The 17,455-nt window shown below is 40.3% G+C and overlaps 2 protein-coding genes across 2 annotated transcripts; both read left to right on the forward strand.

The window, feature by feature from the left end:
* Window positions 1-269: 269 nt before the first annotated feature.
* LOC135698159 (mucin-6-like) lies at window positions 270-2,359 on the forward strand. The gene is made up of 2 exons (XM_065218052.1): window positions 270-328; window positions 401-2,359. Exons 1-2 carry the CDS (start codon window positions 317-319, stop codon window positions 2,342-2,344), a joined length of 1,956 nt encoding a protein of 651 aa, XP_065074124.1. The 5' UTR covers window positions 270-316; the 3' UTR covers window positions 2,345-2,359.
* Window positions 2,360-14,389: 12,030 nt separating this feature from the next.
* LOC135698161 (uncharacterized) lies at window positions 14,390-15,332 on the forward strand. Its single transcript, XM_065218053.1, has 2 exons — window positions 14,390-14,477; window positions 14,535-15,332. The coding sequence occupies exons 1-2, from the start codon at window positions 14,466-14,468 to the stop codon at window positions 15,297-15,299; spliced, it is 777 nt and encodes a 258-aa protein (XP_065074125.1). The 5' UTR covers window positions 14,390-14,465; the 3' UTR covers window positions 15,300-15,332.
* Window positions 15,333-17,455: the final 2,123 nt, after the last annotated feature.

Genomic DNA, 17,455 nt, shown 5'->3' on the forward strand with positions numbered 1-17,455 from the left:
CCAAAAGTAAGGCTTTGTTTAGCAAATATTTGATTGTATTTGCATTTGAGCAGCCAATCGCCTAAAGCCAGCCCATTTTATTCCTTTCTAATTAACATAGTTGTGTTAACATTTACTCAAAATTTGAAATAAACAAGATTCGGAAAATACCCCCAAATCACCCATACTTCCATATGACACGATATTTACGAATCAATCGCTTCCCGCGACAATTGAAAACTGGTTTTTCATTCAGCTTCTTCTATATAAATCGCAATTTCTCTTCACATCGACATAGTTCTTCGGTAGCATCCAAGGAATTAGCAACGTTTCCATTATGCAGAAAATTGTAAGTATGAATACATAACACCCGTGCCAAATTATGCTTTCGGTGGTTTATTCATGATGTTTCAATACACAGGTTTGTCTTCTATTCATCGCATCGTGTGTTGTTGCCATTCCGGTTGATCAACATGCTCCCGTTAACACTGGATCGAAGCCCAGCGCATTCAATGCGCAAGTTAAACCAGTAACGCAGTCTCAGGAGCATCCCGCTCAGCAGCCAAAGACCACCACCACCCTCAATGGCGAACATCCAAGCAAACAGGTTCACAAACGTGACACACAAACCGTTCCCGCTCACTCTGCTTCCACCACCGGCAGTCATCCAGCTGCTCAATTGCCGAAGAATGGACCAACCCAAGAATCCCATACCGCCACCAACGGTCAGCAGCCAATCAAATCCGCACACAAGCGTGATACTGAATCTACTCCCACTCACCCAGCAATTTCTTCGAGCCACCCATCAGAGCAACATATCACCAATGGACCAACTCAGGCATTGCACACCTTCCCCGCTACCCATGGGCAACAACCTGTGAAATCTGTACACAAGCGCGACACTGAAACCGTCCACGCTCACCCAGCCGCTGCCGCTGCCAGTCATCCAGCTGCTCAATTGCCGAAGAATGGACCAACCCAAGAATCCCATACCGCCATCAACGGTCAGCAACCAATCAAATCCACTCACAAGCGTGACACTCAAACTGTTCCTGCTCACCCAGCCGTGGCGACCAGCCATCCATCTGCGCAACCAATCAAGAATGGACCAGCTCAGGGATCTCGCGCCACTCCAACCACCAGTGGGCAACAATCAGTCAAATCCGTACCCAAGCGTGACACTCAGAACGTTGCCACTCATCCAGCGGTCGCCACTGATAGTCATCCAGTTGCAAAACAAACGAAGAACGGACCAACTCAGGGATCCCACACCACTACTGCTACCAATGGCCAGCAGTCGGTGAAACCCATTCACAAGCGTGACACTCAAACTGCTCCTGCTCACCCAGCTGCCGTAGCCAGCCATGCATCCGCACAACCAACGAAGAATGGACCAGCTCAGGGATCTCGTGCCACTCCAACCACCAGTGGGCCACAATCAGTCAAATCCGTACCCAAGCGTGACACTCAGAACGTTGCCACTCATCCAGCGGTCGCCACTGATAGTCATCCAGTTGCAAAACAAACGAAGAACGGACCAACTCAGGGATCCCACACCACTACTGCTACCAATGGCCAACAGTCCGTGAAACCTATTCACAAGCGTGACACTCAAACTGCTCCTGCTCACCCAGCTGCCGTAGCCAGCCATGCATCCGCACAACCAACTAAGAATGGACCAGCTCAGGGATCTCGTGCCACTCCAACCACCAGTGGGCCACAATCAGTCAAATCCGTCCCCAAGCGTGACACTCAGAACGTTGCCACTCATCCAGCTGCCACCACTGATAGTCATCCAGCAGCAAAACAAACGAAGAATGGACAAACTCAGGGATCCCACACCGCTCCTGCTACCAATGGCCAACAGTCCGTGAAACCTATTCACAAGCGTGACACTCAAACTGCTCCTGCTCACCCAGCTGCCGTAGCCAGCCATGCATCCGCACAGCCAACGAAGAATGGACCAACTCAGGGATCTCGTGCCACTCCAACCACCAGTGGGCCACAATCAGTCAAATCCGTACCCAAGCGTGACACTCAGAACGTTGCCACTCATCCAGCTGCCGCCACTGATAGTCATCCAGTTGCAAAACAAACGAAGAACGGACCAACTCAGGGATCCCACACCGCTACTGCTACCAATGGCCAACAGTCCGTGAAACCCATTCACAAGCGTGACACTCAAACTGCTGCTGCTCATCCAGCCGCCGCTGCTAGCCATCCATCTAAGAATGGACCAACCCAACCCAACAAGGCAACGGTCAAGTCTAACGCTGCCGCAGTGAGGCCAGCGACAACTCCGCGCAGCTCCAACATCAAGAACCCTCAGCCAGCTGCTAAGGCCCCAGAAAAGAAAAATCATTAGGAAAAAAAATGTAGACATTTTATCCTCATCGTGGATACTTTACTCCGTTTCCAGAACAAAGACAATAAAAAAAAGTTATAAGTTATAGCAAACCAAAATGACGTCGTTTTGATATTATTTCAAATGCTCTTTCTTAGGATCGAAATACTCGTGGTTCCAGAAGAAAAAAAAACTCAATATATTGTATTATTTCGAGCTTCGAGTGGTAGGAAAAGTCATTTTAAAGCCGCGGATACACTTGTATGATAAACTATGAACATGCGCATTATTTGTATGAATGAGCACTATACAACAGTTATTCAAAAACTATACAAGTGTGACCATGGATGAGCGTGAGTTTTATTATACAAATAAGGATCATGCTCATAGTTTGTCACACATGTGTATCCGTGGCATAACTACTCGAATGAAGTGGTGAAGAGCAAACTTTACAGCATATCACATTGCGGAGAACGATTGCACAACTTTATGAAAACACATTGAGGCAAACACAAAACGAAACGGAGAAAGAGTGGTGTGCTTCGATACACTCAAAAAATTCCGCACGTCATCATCATGTGTCACACACCTAATTTTGCGCTTATTGTGAAACACATCCATTTCATGTGTGTATCTTATGCTATGAATCATGCCTGAACACTATGGATTTGATTTGTGACACATTTGGATTCTATGTGCCTCATTTGGTGATGGCTTTGCACATCATAGTTCAATATTCTACAATATTCTACTTTATTGACTTCTACTTTACTGACTCTAAAAATGAATCGAAAAATATATGAACAAAACTGCCAGAGACCAGAGCTTTCACATATCTTTTTAATGGGTTTGATTTGGGATTCGATCATGGATTGTTGAGGTGTGCTGCTGCCGGAGTCTTCGTTCGATCTCACAGTGCCACGGTTGTTCTCATATATGAGGCGGGTTGATAAGATAAAGTCACAAGACTTGTTTACGATGTTTAACTTTCTGGAAAAACAATTCACATCGCATTGAAATGCAAAACACTTTAAATCCATCTGTTTTGAACAGTAGTGTGATTCAATGTGCACTTGTATAGATGGGGCCTCCCTTAGCTCAGTCGGTAAAGGCGCAGCTGGGGTGGCTGGGTTCGATTCCCGGTCCGGTCTAGGAATTTTCGGGTTGGAAAATTTCTCGACTTCCCTGGGCATAGAAGTATGATTGGACTTGCCACACAATTATACCAATGCAAAAATGGTACAGGCATCGAAAAGCTCTCAATTAATAACTGTGGAAGTGCATCTAGAACACTAAGTTTAATAGATAGTGAAAGATTTTAAACATTTCAAAGTTTTAATCACTATAAATTAACGTGTATAACACATTGAACCTATGTGAAATACGCTTAAAGTAAATGTGATTGGGCATATAAAAAATCAAAACATTTCGATCAAAAGTGTGGAATTTTTTGAGTGTAATAGTTACTTTTTTCAATGTGCTATTTAAGGTGAATCGCTGTGACATCCTTATTCTCGTAACCACTTCGAAACTTTAAGTGCATAAATATCAGACATATCAGCATACATGAAGTAGCAATTTCAAGTGAAATGGGGCACCGATTTCCGAGATTTGTGTAATTGAAAATTCGAAGTGAAATAGCATGTATAGCCTATGTGGCGGTTATTTGTGGACTCTACAAGGAATCACCTTAACCCAAGTAACCAAACTTTCTGATAAAAGGCTATTTGTGGTTTAAGCAGCTTGGTCGAAGGTAGTCTATAGAATTCTAAGCAGCCTCATTTTTAAGTCGTTATAAGAACTTTAAAGTTCGGGTACCATAATTGAAGAGCATTCTAAGCAGCTTCTGCCGGAACTTGAACGGAACTTTTAGAAAATAAGTTAAAAAAAGGTTACTGTGCACTAATTTTAAATTTAGTTCGCACTTTTATGAAAGTTAATTCTAAAGTCAAGTTTTTATGAAAGTTATTTCCAAAGGTAGGTATAAACATTTATTGATTTATCAGCATTCGTAATAGTATTGGAGCTGTTTGAAGAATTAAACCCAGCACGAACCGCTACGTCATCTGCGATTTATCAAAGTGAGCTGTTGTCCCGCCTACTGTTGGAGTTTTCAGTGACAGCTGACTGCCTTGAATACGAAACACAACACATGGATGAATTTTAAATTGGTGTTTGCCCGTATGGTATTCCAACACACTAGTGGCGCAGTGGTTAGCGTTCGTAGATCGTATGCCGAATACACGTGTTCGAATCCAGGAAATCCAGAATATTGAAGCACTGCATAAATATAAGAATTATGATTTATTTGAGCCACTGATCATTTCATATTTACGTACATTAAATTTTGTTACTAATAACCTTTTTAGAAACTTTCAAGTTGCTAAGATGTTCCGCAGGGAACTTGTTGGGAACTTTGTTGTGGTCATGTTTTCAGCCTTGCCTGAAGTTCCTAAGAAGTGCTTGGGGATGCTTTTTGGAACTTTTTTTTGTGTGCTTTCTATAGCTTCTAAAGTAGCCAGAAAGTTGTGTTGGAACTTTATATACACTTTATGGAACTTGAAAGTGGGTTTTATCGTGGAATGCGGAACATTTGGTAGCTTGGGAAGAAAGTTCTGTCGGAACTTTATTTGAACTTTATGGAACTTGAAAGTTCTGTTGGTACTTTATTTGAACTTTATGGAACTTGAAAGTTCTGTCGGAACTTTATTTGAAATTTATGGAACTTGGAAGTGAGTTTTATCGTTGAATGCAGAACTTTTGGTTACTTGGGAAATAAGAAGCTTTTGTATTTGCTCCAGGTGACGAATCAAGTAGAAAAGTAACAAAAGACAAATAGAAAAAGTTACAACCAGGATTCGAACCAAGGACTTTGGGATCCAAAGGCGCGTACCTATCCAGTTAGTCCAGTGACGCATACTGGAACACTTCGATAAAAACCAAATAAGAAGCATGCATTCCTTAACTCATCCCATCAATGGATTTAATCAAGCCAAACAGTTTCTCAAAGAGGAACACCATTTGAATTCCTCAGTTTTTTGCACATTGAAGAGGCCATACCAACAGCCGTCCTCAGTTTTAAAAAGGAAAGTCGAAAAAGTGAGTGAAGTTGGAATTTTACTTTTCTCTTTTTCTGCTCTGAGGTGAATAATCCATCCCTGATGGATAACTTGAACTTTGCCGTGGAACCATTGATATTTTTTTTAAACTTCGAGAAAATAGGCCCTTATGTATGCTAGGCCTGAAAAGTCTCAAATTAATTTCTTTATTTTCTTAATATCGCTGGCCGGAGGACGTCTTAAAACTGCTGACTATGCCTTTACAAATAGATAGGTAGCATCATCTGCAAAGTTGCTTCTGATAATATTTTCTGAATATACCAACTCTTCATATCATTTTCGGCAAGTGTGCTTTGGACAAAGTTGGACACAAATATTTTTTTCTTCCGTGAATTTTGCTCTGCTTTTTCGTTTTACGTGTAGTTTTAGTTGTACTGTTGAATCAATTGACTCCATAAAAAAATTGAAACTTGTTCCAGGCACAGCTCAAAGACTTTCCGGGAATTTATGGCTCAAGATATTTAAAAGGGCCAGACGTCGTCAAGCAGATAATGGTCATCATATCGCAGAGCTTGGTTAAAGCATTCCTAGCATACACAAAGTTTTCATGCTCATTTCGTTCAACAACTAAATACGCGCCGGGTTCAAGAACATTGTTTTTGAATCTGGAAGTGTGTATGAGAACCATTATCCATTTGATGATACTATTGTAGACCAGCTGACATAGGCGTATCCAAAGGGGGGCAGGGGGGGGGGGTTCACAAAAGCTTTCGGTGAAATGGCATTCGGCCAAATTTTCCATACTAAATTTTTTTTCGCCCCTCCCTAGCTCGAAAGCTGGCTACGCCCTTGAGCTTGAGCAGAGTAACCTCGAATGGCCGTTTTAGACGAGTGCACGGATCTGAACGAGATCACTACAGAATAGAAGCTGAGAAGTGCATTGAAGGTGCACTATGATCTGGGAGATGTCCCGATGTTAATCCGGATGATGAAGCGCCGGCATGCAAACAGCGGTGATACGGCTTTTGATAGTTGCAGCGAACAAGCTGTTGACGATAGGCAAGGTCAAGGTTGGGTGGTCAGTGTGCTCATTGAAAGCCACTCCTCGGGTTACCAAGTAACTGGAGCGATGCTTCGAGTGCATGGGTTTCGACAAAATGCTGCACGAAGCAACCGAGGTGTATGCTCTGCAAAAAAAGAGGACGGAAACGATTATACGACGGGAGGCTTCAAATGCCTAGCATACAAAAAGGCGATGGCAGGCCAACAGTAATGTAATGGAGGTAACCCAAATAAACCTCAATCATTGCGACACTGCACAGTAACTGTTTTGGCAGTCGACAACAGAAACAAAGTGCGATGTTCCAATCATTGCGGAAACGTAACGAGTCCTGCCCGATAACGGTACCTGGATGGAGTATAAAGCTGGGATGGCTGCAATGGGGGCAAGTTATGGGCAGATACCCCATTCAAGAAGTGATTGCAAGCTCATACGAAGGTTTCATGATCGCCTTCATTTGCAGTTGCTACGCACCCCCAGGTGTTCGATGGAGCAGTTCCACGAGATTCTGGATGGACTTACCGAAGAGCTGATCGGACGAAGACCGGTAGTCATCGGAGAAGACTTCAATGCTTAGGAAGTGCAGTGAGGAAGCAGATGTTCAACGAAAGAGGACATAGCCTGCTGGAAGCTATGGCAAAGCTGGAAGTAAGGCTGTCTAGCGAAGGCACCAGCAGCACTTTTCACAGAGATGGTGGGGAATCCATTATCGACGTCATTTTCTGCAGTCTGTCGCTGGTGGTAAACATGAATTGGAGAGTGTACGAAGGATATACCCATCAGGCGATCCAATATGACATAGGACAACGGAATACTGTGGAAGTACGTAGGATGAGAACTTGCGACTGGAATTGAAAGACGAAGTGGACAGGGGCCCCGTGGATCTGAACGCGGACGATTTGACTGAAATGTTAGTGAGAGCATAGAGGTAACCATCTACTACTGTTTTGTTTTTCATTCCTCATATTATTAAAACGGTCATATTATTAAAACGTGTTTTTGTATTTTCTTTCCGCATTTGACCATCCGAAATCATTTTAGGTTATGGGCTCAGATCATTTCGGAACGGTTAATGGATAAATAGTGAAAAAGATTGTCGAGATGGCCGAGGAAGATCGCTTTGAACGGTTTCACCTGCCGCTGTTCGATGGTGCTAATTTCGCATCTTGGAAGTACGAACTACTGGATTGCGTTCAGACCGAGATCGGTGATGTTGCAGCGCTGAAAGATGAACCCGGCGATACCGTGGAAATCAAACAACGTAAGGAGAGTCAACGCGAAAAACGACAGAAGAAAGAAAAAAGGTGCAAATCGCTGATTATTTAACGAATCCACGACTCCCAGTTGAAGTGCTGGAGATGATCCATTCGAGGGCTAGTCTCACCTGATGGTGTTGGAGGTGTACATTATTTTGTGACATTCATCGACAATTGGAGTCATTTTACGATGACGTTCCTTATGGAGTGCAAATATGAGGTGTTTGCTCTGTTCCAAAGTATGAGGCGTTGGTTACTGCAAAGTTCGGCGTAAAAGTAAGCCGTTTGCTATATGACAACGGAGGTGAGTACCGTAGTAAAAAGTTTGAGGATTTTTGTAGACGTAACGGAATCTAAGTTGAATGGACAGTCTCGCATACGTCCGAACTGGAGGATTCAGGAGTGGGCACCTGCCATCCAGACAGCGACGTACTTGGTCAACAGAAGCCCGTCTAGTGCGATTGGTGATGGTGTGACTCCCTACGAGTTATGGAAGGGACGAAAACCGGATGTCTCAAAGCTGCGACCGTTCGGATGTGCCGTCTTTGTTCGCGTGCCAAAGGAGTTACGCAAGAAGATGGATTCGAAGCAGTGCTGTAAATTCTCAAAATCATTTGAACATTTTTTATGAAAATGAGAAAAGTAGCTATTCTCTATTAAAGAGCTCCGTTTATGTGTAGGTTACACTCAAATGAATGATATATAGCGTTTCTCAAATGAGAATGATCCATGCCTTCGTCAAATGACTAAGCAACTGATCTCACCCATTCAAAGGAGGTCATGATGACTTAGGACTACGTATTCTTATATAATAAATGTTATTTGTCATCCGCTGCAGGAGCTGTGTTTTGTGTATGAATAGGAATTTGAGTGTTTATACTCTTTAGTATGACGCGCTTGGCATAGATGACCCCCAGCAACTCAAGAAGAGCTACTGATTCCGATCAATAGCGGTGCGGCTTCTTCCTCCTTCTATGGATGCAGCCTTTCGTTGTGTACAGGAGAACACCACCACTCACCACGCGGTGATTGAATAAACACCGTTTGGTGAGACCGGATGGAATTCAACTTTGAAATCTGTGTTAGGGAAAACACTTTTCGCAGGCAATCGGTGATAATTTAAATTGCTATAGCAACAGTTGCACATTCGTGCAATTTTCAATAGTGACATTTTGAAAAATGGTAAAGATGCGTAGACTTATTTTTGATCGATTGGTAATAAAATTATTGAAATTGGTTCAGGGACAGCTGAGTTATTAACGTTCAAAATCTTTCATAATTTTGTTACATGTTTCATATTCAGATTTCACAAAGTGTAGCCCCATACAGAAATCACAGACGTAGTCCTACGTCAAAATACCGAACACCAATGTACTAATTGGGTGTGGTACGGTAATACATACTGTGTAACCAGACACTCATTAGCATTATTCAAATATTCTCTAGACTATGAAAACTTTATTTTTCAATCGCTGCATCTTTGTTCGATTAACAATAGTTAATGTGTTTTAGCTGCGTTTTGTTTATTTCTTAATTGTTCTGGCCTATAATTCATATTGGTAAAGAAAATTGGGTTAGAAAGCATATCATTGTTGAGATTGAATTGAGCTGAGTTTCGCGACTTTTATGGCTGCTATTATGTCACAAAAAGCAGTCCCAGAGCATCGAAATTTTCATTCGTTTTACGAAGTGTGCAGGCCAACTTTAATATTTGAACAAGTCCATCATGAAAATGACATCAATGGTGTACCCCAAATTAATATGTTGAAACAATCAATTAGAGCCTATCTGCTATAGACATGTTAGCGGATGTGTTTTTCATCCGGGGGGGAATTCCCTGAATCTTAGCTAGAGTGCCTTAGACTTGTTGTTATGATATATTTTGTAGATTGAACACTAGCAAGACTCTTTTTGAAATTCTCTACTACTTTCAGGAATAATGCTGGGGAGTAAACATTTATTCCAATCTAAATAAGAATACCAGAAGCATGTCTGTCACTATTCCCAGCCACGCCAATAACTAGGGATAGGGAAGGAGACGTTGATGTAGTACTTACTTCACGGGTATGGTATTAAGGTAGGATTCGCCTGAAGTTGGCGATACAACCAGAAGTATATATTGTTTATGTGTTGCTCATTTAATCCCTTTATAGTCAACTATAAAAAAAATCAAAATTTACTGAGCTTTGAGAAAAGTTCAAACCAATAGAAAACGGCTTGCTCTTTGGCGAAATGACCTTCGGCAAAACGTCCTTCGGGGAAATGTCCCGCTCCCGTTTGGTATTACCGAACGATTCGGTAATTGCTAACCAAACATTTCCGTAATAAACCATGGCCCACTTTGTTTTCCTCTGTTCGAGACATAACACCACTGCGATCAGTAATTTGATCTATTGTAGTATATCCCGTGTCCTTTTTTTACTGCATGTCGTATTACTCCATCACTATTGATAAATGATGAAGTATTCGATTTTGATACAGTTGTCATTCTTGCATTCATAGCAAGGAATCGATTCTAATTGAAAGGTCCCGCTATTTATACTCTTCGGAGTGTTGGAACACCCTCCAAAGGCGCGCCCCTTTGTCAGTCAAGATTGGATTCCTTAGCAACAAAATTAAGGAATGACACCGATAATAACCATGCATCAGAACCCTAGTCTTAACCACTTCAAACTATGGAACAACGAATAGAAGATTAGGAATCACATAGATGAAAACTCTATTAACTCATTTTTTCCTTGTTTCAAGATCATCCTCGGTGGACAAAGCCGAGTCTTATCACTATCAACAAGGCATAAAAAGTAACAAGGACTAAGATGTGTTCCTTTGATTACTGAAAAATCTTGTTCCCCTACTTTGAAGTAGTCAAGACTAGGAATCGGTGGTAGATCGAACGTAACGAACCACGAAAAGGTGATCTACCACGTTACGAGTAATGGAACAAACTCTTTTGCTTATTACAGCGCTCCTGGACGTTTTTGGGAGCTTTTGAAGTCTATTTTTTAACAACAAGAATAACAATAAAAGTGCACTTTTCAGTTCATAAAACGTTTTTTTTTAGGTGCGTGGAAAAAAAAATCGAGCACAGTCACCTGGAAAATTCATCGTGGTCCGTGTCCAATAGACTGATGCACAGTGCTTAAACGGTTCCAAATTGGGTCCGACTTGGCACAAACCATTTCAAATTTATATGGGAATTACTAGGTATGGGAAAACTTATGTTTTTGTTCATTTCTATCTAACAATTCACCACATCACTATGCTTTTAAAAATGATAGCAGTAATTATAGCAAATTTCGTAGCGGGCCTCCCTTAGCTCAGTAGATAAAGGCGCAGCTACAAAGCAAGACCATGCTGGAGGTGGCTGGGTTTGATTCCCGGTCCTGTCTAGGAATTTTTCGGGTTGGAATATTTCTCGACTTTCCTGGGCATAGAAGTATGATTGGACTTGCCACACAATTATACCAATGCAAAAACGGCACAGTCATCGAAAGCTCTCAATTAACAACTGTGGAAGTGCATCTAGAACACGAAGTTGAGATCACGCAATAAGCTAATATGCGATATGCAATAAGCTTGAAATGCGAAGAAGAAGAAGAAGAAGAAGAAAAATATGTAGCAAATTTTCTCAGCTACAACTTTGTTCAAAACCACTTTTCAATCAACTAAAGGCAACATTGGTGTTTCTGATGCGAAGAATAGAGCACAAATATCATGGCTATCCATTAGTACGTTCATCTAGATAAAAAAGCAGATTTTTAGCGATGGGCCCCAATCTTAGATCCATAGGCCAACATTAGAGCCATTTCCCCTATATGAGTTTTATAAAACTCAGAATGTTTTCAGAAGCGAATTCTGCCCTTCATCCAGAACATGATTGGTCGATGACATTTTGGCCAGATCTTGCGAGTTGTCACTACAGCCGGGTAGTACATCAATGGTACAATGACAACGGAGTCCAGTTTGTTCCGAAAACCCTCAATCCATTCAATTGTCCCCAGTTCAGGCCCGTTGAAAACTACTGGAAAATTATGAAGACCTGAAGGTAAAAGGTACAGTCATCAAAACGGCAACTCAGATGAAAAATTGGTGGGATAAAATCGCAAAAACAGTGGACGAGACCGTTGTTGAATTGTGATGAGTCGTATTAAGTGAAAAGTTAGAGAATTCCTTCAAAACCACGACGAATAATTCGTTTCGTATTTTGTTTCTTAAAATATAAGGAATAGTATGCAATTGAGTGTAACCTGTTTTAAAATCCGTTAATTCAAATCCGAAATAGATCCAAATTATGTTTTTCGTAGCTTTTTTCGTAATAAGTTCACACAGCTAATTATTTATACGATTTTTTTTTCTTTATTATCGTGATTTTTAGCGGTAGGTTAGTTCATTACCGAGGGGCAGCATAACCACAAAAACACCTTGCATACGGAGGTATTTATTGGATGAAAAAGACCGTGAGAGAGGACACTCAAAAGATTTTTGACTGTTTCGTCTCAGTGTTCTTCTTTAATAATACTCTATGTCCTGGATATCTGAGAAAAATGTCCAACCCGTAAGATTAGAATAGACCGTGCCTTTACTGACTAGGCTGCCCCGTAACGTGGGTAGATCAACTATTCATGGTACGTTACGTGATATAAGATCTACCACCGATTCCTAGTCCTGACTACTTCAAACTAGGGGAACTGGATTTGTCCGTAATCCAAGTCTTAGACCTTGTTACTTTTTATGCCTTGTTAATAATGATAAGTCCTCGGATTGCCTTGACCGAGGATGATCTTCAAGTAAGGAATAAATGAGTAGTTAGTCTTCATCTATGTGATTCCTAATCTTTTTTTTTTTTTTTTTCTTTGTGGTTGTCTTTACAGACGGCTAAGACCATAGTTTGGTCCATCTCGCCGATTCCTAATATTATATACGTTGTTCCCTAGTTTGAAGTGGTTAAGACTAGGGTTCTGAGGCATGGTCATTATCGGTGTCATTGTTTAGCTCTAATTTTGACTGACAAAGGGGCACACTTTTGGCGGGTGATCTCACCTTTCAAATATAATCGTTTACTCTAAACAGGGGCCGCATTGCGCATCTCGAAACGAAAAACTTTTTCATACAAGCGTTCGTACAAAAAGTCTTTCTTTCGAGATGCACAATGTGCCCCCAGAACTGATAGGACAAGGAACTGTAGATAATAATTAAATATCAAAAGAACTAAAGTTGAAAAGAGACACATTATTTTCCAATGAAATGAAAACATGTAAACCACATAAATACAAGAAATAAAAATCATTTAAAGTAAAAAAAAAATAGAATCGGTTCCTTGTGATGAAGACAAGAACGAAAACTGTATCGAAACTGAATACTTCATCATTTTTCAATAGTTATGGAGCAATACGACATGCACTAAACTAAGGACAGGATATACTACAATAGGTCGAATTACTGGTCGCAGTGGTTTTATGTCCCGAACAGAGGGAAACAAAAACTGGCAGAAAGCCTTGACGCCCCAGATAGTCGTTCCTTTAAAAATAAATATATAAATAGGATAATAGATATTCTTTGCATGCGTGAAGCATGGTGAGTAACATGTAGCTGTCTACTATTTAAAATCACTAAGGAATTGCAAAAAAGAGTCAGGCAATTCAAAGCCGGTGATCTATTCTGGGCCAAGTATGTTCATCTGGATAAATCTGGCTGCTTTTCATTCTTCTTCGCAGGTTCTTTATTCGCTCCTGCAGTCCCCGTTGACCATGCTAAATCACTACAATAGGTTCTGACAGTATTTTGGTGACATTTAAAACGAAAAAAAAAACAATCTTAAACTTGAAAATCAACAAATTAGCGGTTGGATACAAATATAATCAGTTCAGACTGATTGGATTGCCGCACATTTGAATCGGGCGTTATAAATTTTTGAGCGAAAATTAAGTTTATATTTCATGTAGGTTTGTCAGTGTTTTTACGACCGACGCGAGAAAATGTTGGAAGAAAATTAACATGGCAAAAATTTGCTATTTTCATATATATTGGACGAATTCTACGCCGTTGTTCAGATTTAGTATTATTTCTAAATCAAATTTTGATCCAATCAATGCATAAACACTACTTATCCATGACATGATTAAGGTCTAATCTATCTTTGTTTAGTAACACTTTTGAGTGATACTACGTCAGATTATGGAAATGCTGATGATCTCCATAAATGCATGTTTTTAGAACTGGTTCAAACTGCCAAAAAGATGAGTTCCCGGCTAAACACATATGATTTCCGTGACCGTGACATACCGTTCTTCTGACTCATAATAGCCACATACAATTATCACGAACATCACATAACTTTGCTAATTAACAATACTAGCAAACTTATCTATTCGTTTCATTAACACCTTTTGCTTCTAATATCATTATACGCCATAGCGTACGACAGTAGAATCGACCCAAAATAGTATTATATAATAATATAAAACAGGATTTTGACATAGTTTTCTTCGCTTGTTGCCCTTGACAATGTTATGTATTATCGGTGCAAGTTCAATTCTGGTTTTCCATAAGGCTGTTTTCTACTGCTATGAGAGTAATGCGCATTTGCTATTCGATATAATATTGAACGTGTGAATTACAAGAATACATAAACTTAGAAAACGCAAACAATCCCTACCATTGGCACAAATAACCGACACGAAATGTGATAATTTCTACACATTATATATAATCTGCAGTGCTCAGGCATTCATCATTTAGTTTTAATCCGTAAACCACATCAGATCAAAATGTTCAAAACTGTAGGTAATTCACTAATACAGCCTTATACATATTCTAACAAAATTGTTCTTCAACAGATTTGTATACTTACACTGACGCTAACCAGTGTCATTAGTGTCCCAGTGGAATCACCAACTGATTCTAAAGGTTTAAATCGACCTTCACCAATCAACCCAGATGTAATAAGTGATCCAAAACCACAAGATGTATCCACCAGTGTACCACCAAGTTCACCGGACGCAGGAAGCCATATTCAAAAAATTCCAGCCAAGGGAGAAAAGCTAAGCTCCGAATTGGACCAGCATAAACAGACACACAAGAGAGAAACAACATCCGAGAATGCCGTATCCAAACCAGCTTTCAGACGAGATCAAGCTACTAGTACATCTACTGTTGCTCCCAAACATTCAGTCACTACGACCCATGAACCTGTATCTCTTAAAACTCCCGTCGTTCACTCATCGAACACAAAAGTAAAACGCGAGGTCGAATCTTCTAATGCAACAACAACAACCCGTGCTCCAGTAATTAGTAGTAGCAACGATGACAACGATAACAGTGCCCCACACTTTGTTCGACCAGTTCCTGTGGAGCAGATTCTGAAAAACATTCACGATGCACCGAAGCACCATGAACATTCACAGGTAGTTTCACTACATGATCATGAGACCGAGCACGTGACACCATCTATCCCAACTACCGCCAGCCCGAATGGCGATGAAACCAAAACCGTGGATGATCACAAGGTACATCGTGTTTCGCTACATAAGAAAAATAATTCTGATAATAGCAAGTCTTCTGAAGAAGACAAGTCCTCTGAAGAGGGCAACAAAGATCAGTGATTCAAATAACGTACTGAAAATGTGATATATTGAATAAAAATGTAAACTACATAGCATATTTTGTACAAATGATTTTGATATGGTGATATCGAGTACTTATTTATTCAACCAGACAACTGCTTTTTCCCCATGACTGTTACGTCCTAACTGGAATTGTATTGCAGCCTTCAATATAATGTTCTAACGGTTGAGCAGTTCCAGGTCAAATGACGAATCGATCAGACTCGACGTTCTCCGATTTGCATGAAACTTTCACACAATCATTCCCATTTCTGATAATATCGAGGATACTATTTTAATAGCGTTTTGACAACATTAGCAAGCGGCAAGTCAATTGATCAAGTCAGTTGAATTCAACTGACTTGAACGCGAATTGAACGTGTAAACCATGCCATTCAACTGACTTGACCAACTCACTTGAATTGAAAAAAGTTGAACCAGGCTCAACTTTTCAAGCCAATTGAATTCAACTGAGTTGATCATTTGACTTGCCTAGTCTAAACCCAGCTTAAGAGGGATAGGGTGCATAATGAGTCACGCCAAGAGTGAAGCCAGGTCCATGGTAGGTATACATGGTGATACAGCTTTGGCACTATGTATATGGGCGAGATTGCGGGGGGGGGGGGGGGTTTGTGCGGTTTTAGAGCAAATTGTAAACAAACTCGGTCGCTGTCCCATACAAAAATCCAACATGGCTGAATTTGACACATTAGAACACCTACCTACATATCTACCTATTGATCTGTCAAACCAGCTATTTCGTGCAAAGTAAACAAACATTACGATACTATGAAAGCTCCACGAAAAGTATTGCAATTGGGAGATTGCCGTAAAAGCTCGACGCAGATGTCGCCACTGCATGATGATGATAATGTTGACAGACTGCATATAAAATTCGTGAAAATTAGCATTCAATTATAATTTTCATCAATCCTGCGTTAAATCCTTCAAATATAACATTCGAATTGAAGAAGAAAATGTTTTCACGATCAGACTGATGTGCATCTTTGACTTTTCCAGATGAACTTTCATAAGATATATTCATTTCATTTCACAGCTCCATCCACGCTGCATCGTACATATGATGTAAACAGAAGTAAATTGCTCAATTACTCAAAATAAAGATGATTTGTCATCTTGTTATCACTTTATAAACCATCGAGCACCATTTTATAGTATGGTGCGTGTTGAGTAAATCAAGTTCCGTTGCGTTTTCCGTCGAAAATTGTGAGAATGAATATGTTTGCCTAAAAAAGGCCAAAATGAACATTTATTGAATATCGTCCTATACAACCATTTCTCCATTATCACCAGCATGATACAATTTGTCCTAGGTAAATTCACTTAATTTCCACTTTCATCCTAGTGGAAATCGCACATATTCACCATTTTCCGAAAAATGCAGCTGCGCATTAGGTAACCTCTACCTGTGGGCACAGAGAACAGACATGGAGGCTCGAACAAAATGCTAGCGCTACGTAACGGCGACGTTTCCACTTAACTTTACACAAGTTTCTGATCGAACTTGGACGTCTGTTCTCTGTGATATGTGTACACATAAAAGCCAAGTGTAGCCACACATACTATTTATTTGACTCATAAATTTCATGTGTGCTCCTAGGTGGATTATGTTTATGTGCGGTCACATGAAAATCATGTGGAATTTTACATGGAAATTCGCCAATAAAAATGTGTGGGATTCTATTAGTGTACAGTTGTGTTCGATAAGATAGCAGCGCATGCCGATTTTCATACAAAATGGTCAACTTTGACATGATGTAACTTTGTTAACTTATGATGAATTGAGCTGAAACGTTCGCCAAAGAACTACAAATATGTTCAATTTAACGATTAAAAAATATTAAATTTTTGGAAGCACTTGCCGGAAAGTGAGACACCAGGTAAAATTATTGTCAAAGTTGACCATTTTGTATGAAAATTGGCTGCGCTGCTATTTTATCGAAAACAGCTGTATTAAGCGAGAGTGAGTGCCAGTCAGATTACCGAAAATTACTCAGATTACTTTTCAATTAATGAATATTACTTTATTACTTTTATTACTCTCGATTGCCGAAATTACAACGATTACTTGAATAATTTTATGGATTAATCAATTATTCAATTATCAACAATGTTTCCAACGATGGAATTGTTAG

Source organism: Ochlerotatus camptorhynchus, unplaced genomic scaffold (genome assembly GCF_037179485.1).
Source record: "Ochlerotatus camptorhynchus isolate MF236.1 unplaced genomic scaffold, CSIRO-AGI_Acam_v1.1 ptg000083l, whole genome shotgun sequence".
In the NCBI taxonomy this organism is placed as follows: domain Eukaryota; kingdom Metazoa; phylum Arthropoda; class Insecta; order Diptera; family Culicidae; genus Ochlerotatus; species Ochlerotatus camptorhynchus.